Raw genomic sequence first — 18,822 nt, forward strand, 5'->3', positions numbered from 1 at the left:
TAGTGTTTCCCTTTTTTCTTGAAATTACATGTTTTTTTTAAATAGGGATTTTATACTTCATGTGAGACTATTTTGAGTTTCATTTTGCTGTTTTCTTAGGAATATATATATGTATACTTTTTAAAAGATTTTTATTTCTAAGTAATCTGTACACCCATATATATACATATATATGTATTTATATACACATATATATATGTGTGTGTGTGTATATGTGTATATATATATATACACTCTTTTTTTTTTTTTAAAGATTTTTATTTCTGAGTAATCTATACACCCATTGTGGGGCTTGAACTTAAAACCCTGAGATCAGGAGTTGCATGCTGCACTGACTGAATCAGCTAGACACCCCAAGGATTTTATATTAATAAAACACTTAAATCATTAATTTTTCTTTGTGGTGTTTGCCATTTAGAGATGTGTGGATAGTATATACGCTTTATGTAAAAGCATATATGTTTAATTAAATTTTTTAATTAATTAAAATTAATTAAAATTTTAAAAAGCATATATGTATACATTTATATTATAAAAGATTTAAACATTTTGAGAATACATAAAGTAAAAATGAAAGTTCTTCTTAATCAATCTCAGAGTACTCCTTATGTAATCACTTAAAATTTTTTGTGTGTGTGTTTCTGGTCCTTTCTTTTTTTCTTTTTCTTCTTTTTTTTTTTTAATGTAGGCTCCACTTCCAACCTGGGGCTTTGACTCATGGCCCTGAGATCAAGAGTAGCCTGTTCTATGGACTGAGCCAGCCACACACCCCTCTGGTCCATTTTTTGATGTACCTTATATTCAGATATAATGCGTGCACACCTGTGTGCATACATGTTGTCTATTGTTTTATGACTTGCGTTTTTTTGCTTAGCAGTTTATCTTGGATAGCTTTCCATATAGATAGCTCTACTTCATTCATAATACACAGAGTGGATCTATTTAACCTCTTGTATGTTGGTAAATGTTTTGATTTTGTTTACTTTGCACATTCATGTATAGAATGTCTTTTTTTTTTTTTTTTCTTTTTGAGATTTTGTTTGTTTGTTTGACAGCACAAACGGGAAGCAGCAGGCAGAGGGAAGGGAGAAGCAGGCTCCCTGCTAAGCAAGGAGCCTGACGTGGACCCTGTCCCAGGCCCTGGGACCATGACCTAAGCAGAAGGCAGATGCTTAACTGGTTGAGCCACCCAGGCGCCCCTCTACAGAATGTCTTTGTGTGCATGTGCAACTATTTCAGTAGCACAGCTCCTAGAGACAGAAGTACAGAGCCAGAGGGCGTGTGAACTTAAATTCTGGTAGATTCTGCTACATTGCCCTCTAAAAGGGCTGAAACAGTTCACACTCCCATGAAGTATGAGGATGCTAGTTTTTCCCCACCCCTACCTCTATTCTTGCCAGATAGAGCAGTCTTTTTATTTTAGCCAATCTGATGGGTGGAAAATGGAATCACATTGTTTTAATTTGCATTTTCATGATTACCAGTGAATTGAGCATCTGTTCTTTTCTGTGAATTGTTTATTCTTTTCCTTTGCCCATTTCTCTATTGAGGTTTTTTATTTATTTGTTAGTACAATCTCTTTATGTACAGTATGTATTACCCCTTTCACCTTTGTATGGTGAAAACATTTTTTTCCAGGCTCTTGCTTGTTATTTGATTATATTTATGCTCTCTTTCTCTGTTCCAAAGCTTTTATTATTTATGTGGTCAAACATAAATCTTAGCTGACTTGGTTCTTGTTTTAGAATGCCTTTTTTGTATCTCAAGATTATTTTTCTTTAGTACTGTCATAGGGTTTTTTTTTGCTTGTGTTTTAGTTTTGCAGGAAGATGATTTAAGATTCAGGAATCTGATTTAATTTTTTCCCAGATGGGTAGCTAGTTGCACAAGTATCGTTTATTAAATAGTTAATCTTTTCCTCCTTGATTTCTATTTCATTTAAGTTGGTTTTTTTTTAGATTTTATTTATTTGAGAGAGAGTGAAAGAGAGCACAAGTGGGGGTTAGGCAAAAGGAGAAGGAGAAGCAGACTTACTGTTGATCAGGGAGCCCAACATGGGGCTCCATCTCAGGGCTTTGAGATCATGACCTGAGCAGAAGGCAGATGCTTAACTGACTGAACTATGCAGGTGCCCCTTCATTTAAGTTTTTTTAACCTTTTTTTTTTTTTTTTAAGTACTCTCTGTGCCCAATGTGGGGCTCAAACTCAGGACCCTGAGATCAAGAGTTGTGTGCTTTACTGACTGAGCCAGCCAGACACTCCCCTTATTGGTTTTTAGATACTAAATCTATCTTTTTTTTTTTTAAGATTTTTTTTTATTTATTTGAGAGACAAAACAGGAGAGTAGGGTGAGGGGTAGAGGAAGAAGCAGACTCTCTGCTGAGTGGGGAGTCTGGGTCTGGATCCCCAGAACTCTGGGATCACTACCTGAGCTGAAGACAGCTGCTTAACTAACTGAACCACCCAGGCGCCCCAAGTCTATCATTTATTGAATTCCCACTGACACTTGGGTCTGTTTTGGGACTGTTGAGTTTCATTGTTCTCTTTGCCTATTTTTATACTAGTGTCATACTGTTTTAATTACTGTAGTTTTTTAATATTTTATGCTACCTGGTAAGACAAGTTCCCACTTGTAGTTGTTAAGATTATTTTCAGGTTTGGCTAGTCTCCTCACATTTATGGTCTGATGAACCTGAGAATCAGTTCAATCTGTTGAATTAAAAAAATTAATTCCAGTTGACTTTCCATTGAGATTGCAATAAATTCATATTTTAATTTGTGGAATTTTATTTATTTATTTATTTATTTAAAGATTTTATTTATGTATTTGTTAGAGAGAGGGAGAGAGGGAGTTCACAAACTGGGGAAGTGGCAGGACAGTGAGAGAAGCAGGCTTCTGACTCTACAAGGAGCCGGATCTAGCGATCTATCGCAGGAACCATGACCTGAGCCAAAGGTAGCCACTTAACCAACTGAGCTACCCAGGCATCCCTGTTTGTGGAATTTTAAAATATTTACAGTATTGGATCTTTCTGTTCAGGAACACAGAAGCACAGAATGCCTTCTTTTTACCTTTTTTTTTTTTTTTTAAAATATTTTGTTTTATTTATTTATTTATAAAATAAATGGGCAGAGGCAGACAGAGAGAGAGGAAGGGAAGCAGGCTCCCTGCTGAGCAGAGAGCCCAATGCAGGGCTCGATTCCAGGACCCTGAGATCATGACCTGAGCCAAAGGCAGAGGCTTTAACCCACTGAGCCACCCAGGCACCCCTCTTCTGTACATTTGTATTGCTGTTGAGCTTGTTTGGTAGTTATTTTCCTTAATTGGTAGTAATTGTAGTTTAGCCACTGATTATTGTGGACTTTGCTCCAGGAGTAACCTGAATGTGTTTGTGTAACTTTTTCCTGATGTGAATGCTCTCATAGTAGGTCTTAAATCTAGCAGTGTAGACCATGTATTTAGCAGTATGTTCTTAAGAAGATGCCTCGAGTTGTAATAGCTAATAACAATACTTGGCTGTAGCTGATGGTGTAGTATAGATATTATTTCTGATAGTATCGATACTAATTTTTTTTAGAAATGAAGAAGCTGAGATCTAAGAAAGGTTACATAATCTTCCATTGTTACACAAGGCTGTGACAGAGTTTAGTCTTAAAACTAATCCCTTAACTTTCAGTTCAGTGTTCTGAGGATATGACGTCGTGCAAAGTTCTTATGTGCTTGTGGTTCTTGATGAATTTTTTGTTTCTCTAAGTGGATTTCTCCATTAGTTTGATAGTTTTGCAGATGCTGAAATGCTATGTTTGTATGTATTATTGAATTCAGAGTTTGGTGTCCATTGCACGTTTTACTCAAGAGTGGATTTATAAATCCAAATAAATTGTACCCCTTAAGGAGAACCTAAGCTGTTAAAATATTATTTTGTCATGAGGCTTTTTACAGATTGCATTCTCAAGTAGTTATATCTCTTAGGGTGGCTTTATTGCTTTTGATATTACATAGGTAATGATATTCTGATTTTAATGATACTTAGTTTCTTTTTTAAATAATAGATACAATTAGGCCTGCTTAATATTTTAAAAACCTCTCTTCTCTAATGTGAAATAGAAACAAGGGCTTCATCTGAGTGGTTTGATATATGTCCCCCAAGTGTTCTCACAGGAAATGACTTAACTGAACTTGAAGCTCTTAGGCCACCTGCAACAATATTTGGGTGGTAGTGAGATGAGTGTTTTAGCTTGTAGACCCTACAGTGACTGTATGAATTGATCATTCAATTAACAAGATCAGAGAGTGTTTTCTAAGACTAGCAAGACCTCTGTGCCTGTCCATTAGCATTGGAAGTTTTCAAATTATTGCTTCTGAGCTCCTGGAATCCCAGGAGGTTTCTGGGCCTGGTCTTGTCTTTTGACCATTTTCCATCTCCTTCTAATGTAGGGGATACAGATTGATTAAGAAATGGGTGAGATGAATTAAAAGAAAAACACTGAAAATGACCAACTGGAATGAAATTGGAGTGTGAAAATTCCAATTCTTGGTTGCTATAGGGGCCATTTGATATGTATAATCAGGTAACCATACCGTCAGTTATCTGAGAGCCTTTTACAAGCTGTTAGAGGGATACGCAGGCTTACACAGATGGGGAAACAGTGTTGGGTGACTTCTAATGTACCTTGGCTTTAAGATTTATTTATTGTTCTGTCTTCTTGCCACCACCTGTGCTTCCCCAAGCAGAAGGTGCTCGTAAAGACTGAATTCCTTAGGAAGAGTTGTGCAAGTATGACAAATTACCTTATTAGTTAGTATTAGGGCTCCGGTCACTTTATAAATACAGGTCACTACTACATCCTATATTAGCTTCCTTGAATCAGCATATATGACCTGGCACCTCATAGAAATTCAATAAATATTTATGGATTTAAAGTAAGTTCCAAGTACTGCCTGAATTAAGGTTTCTTATATGGAGGGGAAAACATTGAGGAAAATGAATAGTGCTATAATTGTATGCAGTTGAATGGATTATATCCCTCCTATTTTCAGAATATAAGCCTTTAAAATATCACTCTTTAATTAGAAAAAGAAGTATGCTTCATGTTAATTTAAAATCTGTCTGCTACAGCTTTTTGCTTGAGAAAAGATTTAGCTCAGTTTATAACTTCCATAGTTTATAGTTAATATGTAGATTTGCAATTAAATAGGCATGTGAAATGCAATGCATATATTTGGAAATACAGTGAGGGCACACTAAAAATGAGATTGGAAATCTGCTAGCAACTTAATTCAACTATTACACTCAGCTTTTCTCACACTGGATAGACTTTTTTTTTTTAAATCCCCTTTTAATGCTAACTTTTCTTTAATGGTGATTATAGGAAAGACCCTTCTTCAAACACTCTGTGGGTGAAACCGGAAGGAACTTGAAATGAATGACCAGTTGTAAGCATCTTGGCACTGTGTTGGTTTTTATATTCAAAGTAATGTAAGTTCCCCAAGACTGGCAGATTCTGTTCTTGGAATGTCCTTATCAGACATCTCATTTAGAGTAAATGGAAAAAGTTCTATTGAAAATACCTTTGAAATGAATGATAGACTTACATAAAATGTTATTGGGAGGCTATAGGCTCTAAAGCTGTTGTTTGCAACAAGCAGCAGACTGTTGAGTCTGGATGGCTCTGGATAGTCCTTGCAGCATTTCTGGGTGTTCTGCTGAAGGTACATTGTTGATAGTACATAACCAAAACTTAGATTTTAAGGTTCACTAATCTTCTAGGGAATGCAAAATAAACTTAGTCTTAAATGCTTCATAGATGTGTCCACTATTTAAAGGACACCCAGTAATTTTAACGTGCATAGTTGTATTAAAAATATATTTATGTCTAATATATCTGCTATATGCCGTTTCTTGTGAGGCTCGGAAGCAGTCCCATGGTGCTTTCTAATTGCCACACCAACTGGAGGAGGGGTCTGGCCATCTGGATCTCTTCTTGCCTCCAAGGACTTGCCATTTATGCATCATTTTTATCTTTTTTTTTTTTTTAAGAATTTATTTATTTATTTGAGAGAGATTGACAATGAGTAGGAGAGGGGTGTGAGGTGGGGGGTAGGTCGGGGAGGCAGAGCTAGAGGGAAAATGCAGGCCCCCTGTGGGGCTCCATCCTAGAGCCCTGTGATCATGACTTCACCTGAAGGCAGATGCTTAATCGACTAAGCCAACCCAGGCACCCCACATTAGTTATACCTTGAGCTCTTTTTTATTGCTGTGGTTTTGTTTTTTATTGTTTTTATTGTTTTTGCCCACATAGAACCACGTTCCCTAAATTAAGAAAGAAGGAAAGATGATTGCTAAGAGGTGAAAGAAGTCCATCAAGATGATTAAAGATTCGATATTGTAAAATTTCAACATTCACCTAAGAAAATAAAGTGCCATTCTGTCCTTATTGAGAACATGGTGCTTCTTTTTTCTCCCTCCAAATCTTAGTATGTGGTTTATAAGAATTTATTGAGTTGTTTTTTCAGTTTCTTAAAGGAGAAAATGAAAGTAAAAAGTTTAGACCGTTACTCTAAATGAATTGAGTTTATACATTTGTCACTAGAAAACTATTTTTAGTTGAATAGTAGCTTGTAATTGTATTTATCCTAGTTTGTAGTGTTTATAACCTACTGTGGTTTTGAATGATGTTCTTAAGACTGTAGTTAGTGACCCACTAGATTTTAATTGCTAGGAAATTTCAGAGAATGTGAAAAAGTTTCGGTGAAACCAGGGAAATAGCCATTTTTGCTTTCCTCAAAATTGGCATCAGTAACTACTTAATGACAACAGAATGCTTTAAAAACATGCTCCTTGAAGTCTAGCTGTTACTAAAATACCCTAGTAGCTAGTGTGTGATAGTTGCTTTTTTGTTATAGAAACTCTGTGGTAAGAGGAAAGCTTCAGCAAAATCTTTGAGAAAAATATAGTATAAAAAAGCAGTAAATAGAGGATTTTAAAAAATGGAATGCGGATGAGAAATAGGAAGACACATGTATGGATTTCTGTTATATTTACTTAAATTTCTTGTTTCCTTAGACACTGCATATAAGGTTGTTTTCTCTCTCTTTGACAAACTGTGAGTAATTATTTTTAAAAATACCATTTGTATACCTCTACAGTTTACAACTAGTTTCTCTTTTAAAAAAGTGATAGGCCAAAACCCACTTTAATGCAACATAAAGCTTGCAAATTTGAGCACTCCAGTGTCAGGAAACCAACACATATGTACTAATTTCCAAATTACTATCTGGGCTTCTAAATGTATGTTGTTCATGCAGCAGAGGTAGTTCGTACAGAGCAGTCTGTGTGGTTGGTGTTTCACTAAGCATTTGTCATTGTTTAGTACTGTTTGTCTCTGCATTTATTCAATATTACCATATGCTATAATCTCCAGACCAGATGAGAACATCCAGCAAGCATAGACTTCCAAGCAGGAAACAAAGTAAGCTGTAGGAAATGGAGCTGCTATAAAATTTTATGGACACTAGTTGCAAAATGCTTTTTGAAAATTTTAATAGTGGGAAAGTGGGTCACGCCTCATTTTTTATAGTCTTTTCTACACCCATCTTTCAGAAGTTTCCTTATGCTTGGTGATCAAAGTAGCATTTTAAAATGGTGTCGTGTGGAAATAATTTAAGAATAACAGTTTAAATAATTAAGCATTTTGTATTTTCATTTTCTGCAAACAATGGGAGGTTTTTTTTTTAAAGCCTATTAAAAAACTAAATACACTTTTGGTTATTTTAATGGAAGGGGGTGTATAACTAAGAGACATGAGTGACACTGCAGTTTTGTTTATTCTCATCCAACTTTATGCCCAATTTTAGTCAGCAAGTAAACTGTTTAGAGTTTGTTTTCCTTTGCTGACTACCTTACCTAGCTTACTTTAGTCAGTGAGAACAAGTTTAGCCAACAATGTTTAGAAATAGAAAAAGGGTAGGAAGGTATGGCTTCTGCAGTCCAAAAAAAGAAGACTCACCATAATCTGGGTAATTGGAGTTTTTATGAACTGTGCAACTGGAACTTTCTTCTTTAAAAGGGGGGTGGGAATGTGGGCTTCTTCAGATCTTAATGTTGAAATTAAAGATAAATTTAAGATATTAAATTTTTATTGTACACTTAACTATGGATGAGATAAAAGCCCATTTAGGGAGCCTTAAGAATTTGGGGTAAGATGATTATAGTAACTGAAAATTGAACATGTTCTGAGTGCCCTGATACTTGAGAGTAAAAACTTTTTTCTAAAACATTAAGTGTTCTTTTTTTATTTACTTATTTATTTAAAAAACACTTTTTTAAAAGATTTTGAGAGAGAGAGTAAGATCAAGCAAGTAGGGGGAGGGACAAAGGGAGAGAGACAAGCAGACTCTGCGCTGAGCATGGAACCCAGTTTGGGGCTCAGTCTCATGACCCTGAGATTGTAACCAGAGCTGAAATCAAGAATTGTCGACTGAACTGACTGAGCCACCCAGGCGCCCCTAAAATGTTTTAAAAATAGATTTTATAGTTCTTTTTATTTAAAACAGGGAATGTGTATGTTCATGTGGTGGAAGAAGCTCTTCATTATTCAGAATTGTTTCCTAGATCTGCATTGTTTTTTCATTCCAGTCATGAGGAAGTGGCAGAACAACACTGTACATCTTCTATGACTTAGTTCGACTGTTACTCTATACCCTGACCTAATGCATCATTTATAAGTCCTACATAATAATGATCATCACAATCATAATTAATACTATTCTGACCTTTCATAGACTATTCGTATCTGTTATTTCACTTCCATCTCTTGATTGGTCTTCCCATAAAAGCCATTAAAGTGAGTACGTATGCAGATCTGTGTGTGTATATGTATATGGGTGTGTGTGTGTATATATATATATATAATTTTAAATGGCATATAATACATATAATATAAAAATGCTTCTAGATTATTTAAGATAAGTATCTTCATAATGGCAAGGAGGTAATTGATGACTTTTATCGCATACTATGAGTCAGGCTCTTTGGTAGGCAGTTTATATGCGTTATCTCACTTAGTCATCACCATTAACTTATAAAATAGGTATCTGTATTCCCATTTCGACCTCTAGTTGCAACTAGAGAAGGAGGAGATGGACTTTTAAGAATGGTCAGGAATGTACTGGTCTAGGTAGAAAGACAGTGATATTTGAAGTCACTGCTTGATTATGTGACCACCCTCCACAGTGGTCAGGAAAGTTAATTTTGTGGAGGAGGTAGGACTTGTGCTATTTACCAAGAACAGACCCGAAGAACAGGGGTAGTGTAAATGCTGATGAGTTCAGTTTAGATGTGTTGAATTTAAGGAAGGGAAGCATTTTATAGTTATAGAAGGTGGGTACAGCCAACAGTGGTGAATTTTTTTTTTTTTTTTGCCTTGAATTTGTTTTTTTTGCCTTTGAATTTGGTTTTGTTAGGCATTTCTTGGGCATTTTTTTTCCCCTTGGGCATTATTAATGGCAATTAAACTTTGATTGTGTTTCTGAAGGATTACAGTGAAATGTTAATGGCTTGAATAGTTACATAAATTTCAGGATGATTTCTTGGTGTGTGAACATTATAGCTACCATGCCCTATGAGGTTAAGAAGTTTTTAAAGCAAACTTGAGTGTATGAAATCTCTTAAAATTTATTTATTATTTGTTTAATATACAATCAAAGCTTATTGTAGAAAAGTTAGACTATAGAAATTAACATGAAGGAAATAAATTGGTAGTCCTACCACTGGGTTGAATTTATTTATTTATTTATTTTTGAGAGAGAGAGAGAGAGAGAATGAGCGTGCAAGTGTGAGCTTTTGTGCACGAATGCAAGCTAGGGGAGGAGCAGAGGGGGAGGGACAAGCAGACTCTACACCGAGAGCAGAGCTAGACATGAGGCCCAATCCGAAATCATGACCTGAGCTGAAATCAAGAGTTGGATGCTCAACATACTGGGCCATCCAGGTGCCCCTGTGTTGAAAGTATTCTGATTTTTTTTCCTGTGTGTTGTTTCTTTCAGAAATATGGTTATACACACCTTTCTGCAGGAGAACTTCTTCGTGATGAAAGGAAGAACCCAGATTCACAGTATGGTGAACTCATTGAAAAGTACATTAAAGATGGAAAGATTGTGCCAGTTGAGATAACCATCAGTTTGTTAAAGAGGGTAAGGAGTGTGAATGCCAACCTGTTTAAACCAGCAATGAAATGCCTTTCCTTTGAGTAATGAAAAAAAAATGAGAGTACTAAGTATCTTGCTTGTGGTGGGTGGTCATGCTGTTTTGAGAATGGTAGTATTGGACATTCTGCTGTCCCCTGGAAAGAAATTGGACAGTAGCAAACGTTCTCTACCTTGATCTAGGATCAGCTAGCTTAGCTTCACATCCATATGTGTGTCCTTGATCCTTCCCCAACATGCAGACGGTGTCTCACTTCCATTTCTATTTTCTCTTCCTTTTTTCCTTCCCCTCCTCTTCTTCCTTTCCCCCTCCTTGCCCTTTTCTGTTTTCTTTTCTTTTCTTTTTAAAAAAATTTTATTTATTTATTTGACAGACAGATCACAAGTAGGCGGAGAGGCAGGCAGAGAGAGAGGAGGAAGCAGGCTCCCTGCTGAGCAGAGAGCCCAATGTAGGGCTCGACCCCAGGACCCTGAGATCATGACCTGAGCCCAAAGCAGAGGCTTAGCCCACTGAACCACCCAGGGGCGCCGCCTTTTCTGTTTTCTTGTAAGCCTTCTTTCTTCCCTCCCTCCTTTCCGTCCTTCCTTCCCTTTATTCCTTTTTCCCATGGACATCCCATTGTTGCTGTTTTTCTCCATTTTAATGTTTCCTTTTGTGGTGAATGTATTACCATCTTCAGTATGAAATACAGAGATTAACAGCTATCAAAATATGTCCCATCTTAAAAGCAGGTGTCTTGCATTTATGTGATATCTCTCCACTATAGATTCCCAAGACAAGTTGTTAACAGGTATTTTCACATATAAGAAATGGTGAAAGAGAAATGCAAGAGTGAGAATAGCAAGAAATAGTTGAAACCCAGTGGAAGAGAGATATATGAGCACCTGGATGGAACCACAGAAACTTGAGGAGGAGGAGGAGTGGCTCATTTACACACTTTCTTACCTTTTGTTTCAGAGACTGGAGTAACCTGCTTCTATTCCGTAATATATCTTCTCTCCTTGTTCTCTAGATTTGATGCCCTTTCTCCACTTTATCACTAAACACTGTGAAAGTGGTCTACATTTTTCACTTTTTCACTTCCTACTCTTCAACCCTGTCATCAGGTTCTGCTTCCATCTTCACTGAAACTGTTCTTGCTGTTGTTACCAGTGATCTTCTTTATAAAATCTAGAGGATATTTTTAGTCATTTTTCTTATAGCACGTAACTCCATTCATTGTCTTTTCGAAACTTTTGTTCTCTATGACACCATTTTTCTTGATTCTTTCCTGCTTCAACAGCTGTTGTTTTTTACGTCTCCTTGCAAGTTTCCTAAATGATGATGTTCTCCGGGTTTTATTCATGGTTCTCCTCTCCTTTTATGTATTTACTGCTGGATGCTTTTAGCCATCCCCAAGGCTTTCATTATACTAACAAATGCTACAATCTATAGCTCTAGCACACATTTTTTTTTCTGAACTCCAGACCTACATTTCTAGTTATTAGATACCCATCTGAATATTTGACAAGTATCTCAGGGAGTCAGTGTATCATCTAAAATGTGATCGCCCTTTATCTCCTGTTCTAGTTAATGGTTCTACGATCTGTGCCAGAGATGTGGGGCCATCCTGTATTTTCCACCTCTTTCATCACTTTCCCAAATCAGTGAGTGGATCTTCTAGTTTTCTTCCTCTTAACCCTCTTTGACTTAGTCTTTTTTCTCTATTACCACTGTCACCTTAGTTCAGATCCTCTTTGCCTTTTCTGGACCATCACTAGAGCCTCCTCATGAGTCTTTTTGCCTTTAATCCATGCTTGGCCCCTTTTAATCTACCCTTCACAGTGCAATCAGGTTGATTTATTTGTTTGTTTGTTTGTTTATTTTGAGAAGGGGCGAGGGGTTAGAGAACCTCAAGCAGGCTCCACACCCAGCGGGGAGACATGTGGAGCCAATCACAGAGCCCATCACGGGGCTTGATTTCACAAACCTGAGATCATGATGAGCTGAAATCAAGAGTCAACCCTCAACAGACTGAGCCACCCAGGCACCCCAGTCAAGGTGATTTTTTCCCAGAAGGTGACATAAGCATATTCTGCTTAAAATTCCTTAGTGGTCCTTTGTTGCTTCCAGAATAAAAACCAGTTTCTTAGTGTGGCATAATAAGCTCTTCATTAATCTTGCCCCTACTGACTTTCTAGTTCTATCTCCCAGCACTCTGTACATGTGTCCTAATATTCAGCTGCCTCAGCTTACTTCAGATTCATCAAAGCTATTATGCTTTTTCATTTCTGAGCCTTTATATATTCAGTCTGGAGTACCTTGATCCATGTCTGCTTGCCACTTCATTATTTAGGACTCCTCTCCACTGCCACTTCTCGTAAAGCTCTCTCTCAGGCTGTTTTCCTGGTAGTTGGTGCTTTGTTTTTTCATACGTCCCCATAGAACTTAGCACATTTCTTTACACATACTTGTTACCTGCTGAACCGTGAGCCCCCCAAGAGCCATGTGGCTTTCCATGTTCCTTGGTAATAGGCCTTGAGTAACTGTATGTTGCATGAGTAGAATATTGATGCACCTTAATCTTTCTCTGCCATAATTGAGGTAGAAATGCTATAGCAGAGCCCAAAAACATTCTATGAAAGTTTTGTATTATTGGAGAACATTGGAGAAACAAATGCTGGGACAAAGCCAACCCTCAGATGAAAGAATAAAAGGGCCAGACAACCCGTGTTCTTCTTGAGGAACAAGGAGGTTGAGCACTGAGGGGACTGGATGTTGGTTAGCTTTGGAATGGGGGCTTCTCCAGAGCTGGTCAGAGTCGTGCATCAGTGCTTACCCCCATGGTGGCTGGCAGTAGTGAGGATTTGGAGACTACATTTCTGCATCTTCTGTTCCTATATTTCAACATTCTGGCCTCAAACTTTGGGGAAGATCGTGAAGTGTGCTGCTCTTCCTGTCTTCCTTGACTGAATTCTTAACTCTACTACCTGTGTTATGGGGTAGCTAGTGGCATTTAAAGTTTAATTAGCTTCAGTCAAAAATTTATTAACTTTTTGCTAGCAGTCTCTTTATATTTGTCCAAAGCTTTGTGCAGCTGGATTTGAATTATTGCAGAGAATCTGAATGCCTGCAGAAGGAGCATACTTTTTCCTACAGCAAAATGACTTGGGAGTGGGGAGGGGAAGGCAAGATAGGGCCTCTAGTGGCTGGAGCAAAGGTACTGGTTATTGCTTATTTTGTTTTCTTTTTGCTATTCATAACTTTGTGAATGTATATGTGAAAGTAATAAATGCTTACTGTAGAAAATTTAGAAACTTCAGAAAAAAGATTGTATGTGTGTATGCGTGTAAATTGGGAAGGGATACTTGCTTGCCTGTAACTCCAAGTTACTACATTGGATCATTTCCTTTAAGTCTTTTTTTTTTTTTTTTTTTCCCTATGCACCCTCCACTCTTTACTAATGATTTAAGGAATAATAATAACAAAAGAAACACTTGTATCTCTACCACCCTGCTTAAATAATTGCATTTTGTTGGAGGGGAGAAGGGTGGGGGATGGGGTAACTTGGTGATAGACATTAAGGAGGGCCTGTGATATGATGAGCCTGGGTGTTATATAATACAGATGAATCACTGAGTTCTACTTCTGAAACTAATAATACACTGTATGTTAGTTAATTGAAATTTAAGCAAAAAAAACCAAAATCTGGAAAAAAGGACTTCTCTACCCTTTCACCACATTTTTCAACTAATCTTTTGGCTGACAATTTAAAATTAATAGAATTCTGTACCTCTTTATATTTTAATTTCTTCTGTGTTGTCAGCATTTTGTAGTCATTTATTAATATCTACCTTAGGAGCTTTTTTTTTTGTTTTTTTTACATTTCTGCTTATGGTTCATTGTTTCAAATATCGCCTCAAATAGACACCACTCCTGAGTCAAACCTTTTCTTTTCTTTTTTTTTTTAAGATTTTATTTATTTATTTGACAGAGAGAGAGGAAACACAAGCAGGGGGAGCAGAAGAGGGAGAAGCAGGCTTCCCTCTGAGCAGAGAGCCCCATGTGGGACTCAATCCCAGGACCCTAGGATCATGACCTGAGCTGAAGGAAGACACTTAATGAATGACTGAGCCACCCAGGCTCCCCCAAAACTTTTCTTATACCTTCACCCCCAAAAAACTCATAAAACTAGTCACTCCTTCACTTAGGCTACTTTTGTACCTAGTATATACTTTTATTAAACATGTTAACACTGGAAAAAAAAAAAGAAAGAAAGAAATTACATTTAGTTGATGTCCTCTTGAACCTGAATCTTCCTTTTCTTTTAGGAAATGGATCACACAATGGCTGCCAATGCTCAGAAGAATAAATTCTTGATTGATGGGTTTCCAAGAAATCAGGACAACCTTCAAGGTTGGAACAAGACCATGGATGGGAAGGCAGATGTGTCTTTTGTTCTGTTTTTTGACTGTAATAATGAGGTAATTAAGATCTTCATCTGCTCACATGGGCTTTCACTAACTGATGGTCAGCTATTAGGGAAAAACAAAGTGACTTTTTACTTATCTTTGGCATTTTATATGGGCAGCAGTTTTACTTCGAACTGGTAAATGGATGAATGGAACAGTACTGTCTTGCTGTTGGAGTACTAAAAACTGTTCGGTATCAGCAACCTTGTGGATCTAAAATTTGCTTGATTTTCAAGATAACAAGTATTTGCTTTGTTTTGAAATAAGAATTGACTTCTACAATAATGTTAGGTAATGAGGCTGTGCTGTTTCCTCTTAGGTATGTGCTCTTTTCAGAGTATTGCCTTAGGATGTTAGGAAAAGACTTTTGGGGGAGTTGGGAAAACTTTTTTTTTTTTTTTTTTTAAAGATTTATTTATTTATTTGACAGAGAGAGATTACAAGTAGGCAGAGAGGCAGGCAGAGAGAGAGAGGAGGAAGCAGGCTCCCTGCTGAGCAGAGAGCCCGATGCGGGACTCGATCCCAGGACCCTGAGATCATGACCTGAGCCGAAGGCAGCGGCTTAACCCACTGAGCCACCCAGGCGCCCCGGGAAAACTTTTTATTTTAAAGAAACATCTAGGATAGCTTGATTTGAAAAGGAAAAAAGATAGCTTGATTTTTATCTTCTAAGAGTGAAATGATCTTAAAAAAAGCAAGAAAGCATTCTTTTTCTTCCTGGTACTTCTAGTAACATATCCAGACATACCTTTGAATAGCTAAATGAATTTCTCAGGATCATTTAATTAGGAGGCCTGACTGTTTGACAGCTGTAATATAACTTCATTAAGTTAATGCCAACAGCCTGAAAGAATACGAACCTAAATTACTGCCTTGAAGGAAGTTGGCTATTCTTGGGCTGAATTGCAAATGTGCCTCTGGTGGAGAGACTTGCTGCAGCCTTTGAGTTGTTTTAAAAATCTAAGTCTCTTTTTCCAACCCCCAAAAATATGTTTTCACTTATTCTTCAAAGTTAACTTTAGAATGTTCACCACAGCTTTATAACTAAGGAATGTTTATTCACGATTAACAAGGGATACTTTATTCAAATGCAAATTTGTTGATTCTTAAATATTTGGATATTTATGGAATTATCAAAAAGTAAGCAAAATGGAACAAAGTTTGAGGCATGTAATTCATACCTAATAAGTTAATAATATATCCTCGATGGAAGCACACACATACAGATCTTCTTTTTATTGCGGTTTAAAAAAAAGTGCACGGGAAAAACTGAGTCATGAATGAATTCTTATTATGCTCTGTACTTATTTAACCTAGATTATATAAATTGAACCACATGTTTAAATTTAAAAGGACTTTGCCTGTTGATTAATGAATTAGACAAATTAGTTTTAATGTAGGGTTTTTTTTTGTAATCTCTTCAAACTTTGTTCTCTTTTCAGGTTAAAAGAATGGCAAATGTGAAAGGCAAATTTGGATTTTTTTTTTTGTAATGACTTTTTATTATTTTTCTTTTTAGATCTGTATTGAACGATGCCTTGAGAGGGGAAAGAGTAGTGGTAGAAGTGATGACAACAGAGAGAGCTTGGAGAAGAGGTACTTTGCAGATTTTATACATCTCCACCTTAGGCTAAGTTTGGAACTTGAGGCACAGATTAAATACCTACCTCAGTTTGCCCAGGGAAAGAAAATGCCATGCTTAAATATGTAAAATGTCTGGTATAAAAAGAGAGTTGGTTGGGTCAGATCTGGGTTGTGCTCTGAGCAATCCTATCACATGGGGAAGAATGGGAGGATATGTAGAACCTTGTATTATTTGCTGCTTTTGCAGAATTCAGACCTATCTTCAGTCAACAAAGCCAATTATTGACTTATACGAAGAAATGGGGAAAGTCAAGAAGATAGATGCCTCTAAGTCTGTTGATGAAGTGAGTATCCCTAGCTTGCCTTAAAAGAAAAGTCGAATAAAAATGTGATTTAGCAGGCAAAGGGGTATGTAGGCAGGAGAAAAAGAGATATGACAGATTAGTTTGCTTTTCAAGACCCTGGAGACTAAATGAAAAATGAGATTTTTTTTTTCCCCTCCTTTTTGAATAGCATCTAAAATAGATTTTACAACTGTAGACTTGTTCTTCACAAGAAGTGGATAGTTTATTAATTCCAAACCTCTTTTCTCAAGCACTGGAAAATTGGCATTTTGAGAACTGTGATTTGGACCACGTTCATTTTTTAAAATCTCTAATGTGAATAGCGAGTCCTCTTAGTTCAAGGGCCCCAGGCTGCTTCCATCTCTTCATCACAGAGTACAGAGCTCCAGGGGCACAGGGCTTCCAGACCCAGCCCTTCTCTCCTCTAAAAATCCGTGATCTCTCAGTGCCCAGCAGCTCTTTTTAGTGTCTTAATCCAGCTCCTCTTGCCCTGATTCCCACCCGGAGTCTTCCTTTCTGGACCTTCCTTGTTTATCACATGGTTCTGTTTTTTTTTTTTTGTTTTTTTTTTTTTATCCATTACTCCTTCCCAAGAGGTGAGTTGATACATCAGGGAACTTAGTGCTTTAGAACCAGAACTAGAAAAATAAGCCACAGCAGTTTACATTTTATCAAATAATTGCTATTGATCAAGAAATTTGTCCTGAAAATACTAATAAAATTGAATGCACTTTTTCACAATTTTGTACATATTTATGATATTACTTACTACTGTCTAAAGTAAAATAGATGAAACCAAGGAATTACAATATTTTTTAAATGATACATCTTGAAAATTAATAAAAAATTGACTTTTTAATAGGAACTTAGCCATATAGTGTTTTAATAATACCTTCTTTTAAAATTACTATTATTTTTGTCCTTTGCAGGTTTTTGATGAAGTTGTGAAGATTTTTGACAAAGAAGGCTAACTCTAAACCTGAAGGCATCCTTGAAATCATGCTTGAATATTGCTTTGATAGCTGCTATTACAACCCCTTTTTAAGGCAATTTTAATCTTTCATAATTACATCTCAATTAATGGCTGGAAAGTATAGAGTAAGACAAATTAAATTTTTTATCTTAGATTTTTTTGGTTATAGGAGTAGACAGTGAATTCGGGTCTAACTTCATCTTAGCTTTGGTGCTCACAAAACAAAGAAGGATATCAGCTTAGTTCTTTGTTTTTACTCAGAAAGCATATCCCTTTTATAGTTTGTGCCTTCTGTGAGCAAAACTTTTTAGTATGTCTGTATATCCCTTTAATAATTACAACATGTTAGGATTAGGGATTCCCCATTTCCTTGTTTTCTTGCAAGTTTTAAATTTCCAACCTGTTAAAGTGAATTTGTGGACCAAATTCCAGAGGAACTTCTTGTATAGTCAGTTCTTGCAAAATGTGTTTGGTAAATTCATGAAATGAATTCCTGGAAGTGTTTTAGTATATAACAAATAACTGACCATTTCCTATAGAAAGGTAAGAAAATAGGCTTTGTTTTATTACAACTTATACAAAGTTGTGTGACAGGGCATCTTCTTTGCTTCCAGGGATTGGGATGGGGTCACTGGGGGTTCAGAGCCTGGCAGATTTGTCAGCTTTATTCTGACATAAATCTGAGGGTAGGGGGCAAGGATCACATCTAATGACCTGTGTTCCTGTGCTCTATTATAGAGTGTTATTAATGATTTAAATTGATCTTAACAAAATTCCTAGCAGTGGAACCTTGAAATGCATGTACGGGGTTTATGGTAAATGATTTGGTTAGCGTTTTGGTAACACTTCATTCAAAGTGTTTTTGTTTGATTTTTAGACTAAATGTAGGGTTGGTATGTAGTAAAAACATCTAATGGTTAATTTCCCATTTGTGTTTTATTTTCTTGAATACTTTTTTTTTTAGTTATTTGTTTAAGGAGATTAAAAATCATTGCACTTTGGTCAGAAAAATAATAAATATATCTTATAAATGTTTGATTTCTTTCCTGGCTACTTTTATTTAGTATATTGTTTGTTGGCATCATGTTGAAGCATTGAAAGGTACAGAATTTAAAAAAAAAAAAAAAGGCTATAGAGTCTAAAGGAATTTTCCCTTAAATCCATTCTTCCTTTAAAAAAAAATCTCTGAGAAATTTGTTTTCTCCTTATCTTTTTCTGCCATTACTAATGCAGAGTAAATTCCGAGGTTCTTAATGTGAGAT

At 36.4% G+C, this 18,822-nt stretch overlaps 1 protein-coding gene across 1 annotated transcript in view; it reads left to right on the forward strand.

Moving 5' to 3' along the window:
* The window catches only part of CMPK1 (cytidine/uridine monophosphate kinase 1), a 35,501-nt gene extending 16,906 nt beyond the window's left edge, over window positions 1-18,595 (forward strand). The window contains exons 2-6 of the mRNA XM_059136717.1: window positions 10,049-10,195; window positions 14,519-14,671; window positions 16,179-16,255; window positions 16,491-16,587; window positions 17,517-18,595. Coding sequence (XP_058992700.1) covers window positions 10,049-10,195; window positions 14,519-14,671; window positions 16,179-16,255; window positions 16,491-16,587; window positions 17,517-17,558 — 516 coding nt within the window. The 3' untranslated portion in view covers window positions 17,559-18,595. The remainder of the gene's footprint in view (window positions 1-10,048; window positions 10,196-14,518; window positions 14,672-16,178; window positions 16,256-16,490; window positions 16,588-17,516) is intronic.
* The last annotated feature ends 227 nt before the right edge of the window (window positions 18,596-18,822 follow it).

This window comes from Mustela lutreola, chromosome 10, assembly GCF_030435805.1.
Source record: "Mustela lutreola isolate mMusLut2 chromosome 10, mMusLut2.pri, whole genome shotgun sequence".
NCBI classification, from domain to species: Eukaryota; Metazoa; Chordata; class Mammalia; order Carnivora; family Mustelidae; genus Mustela; species Mustela lutreola.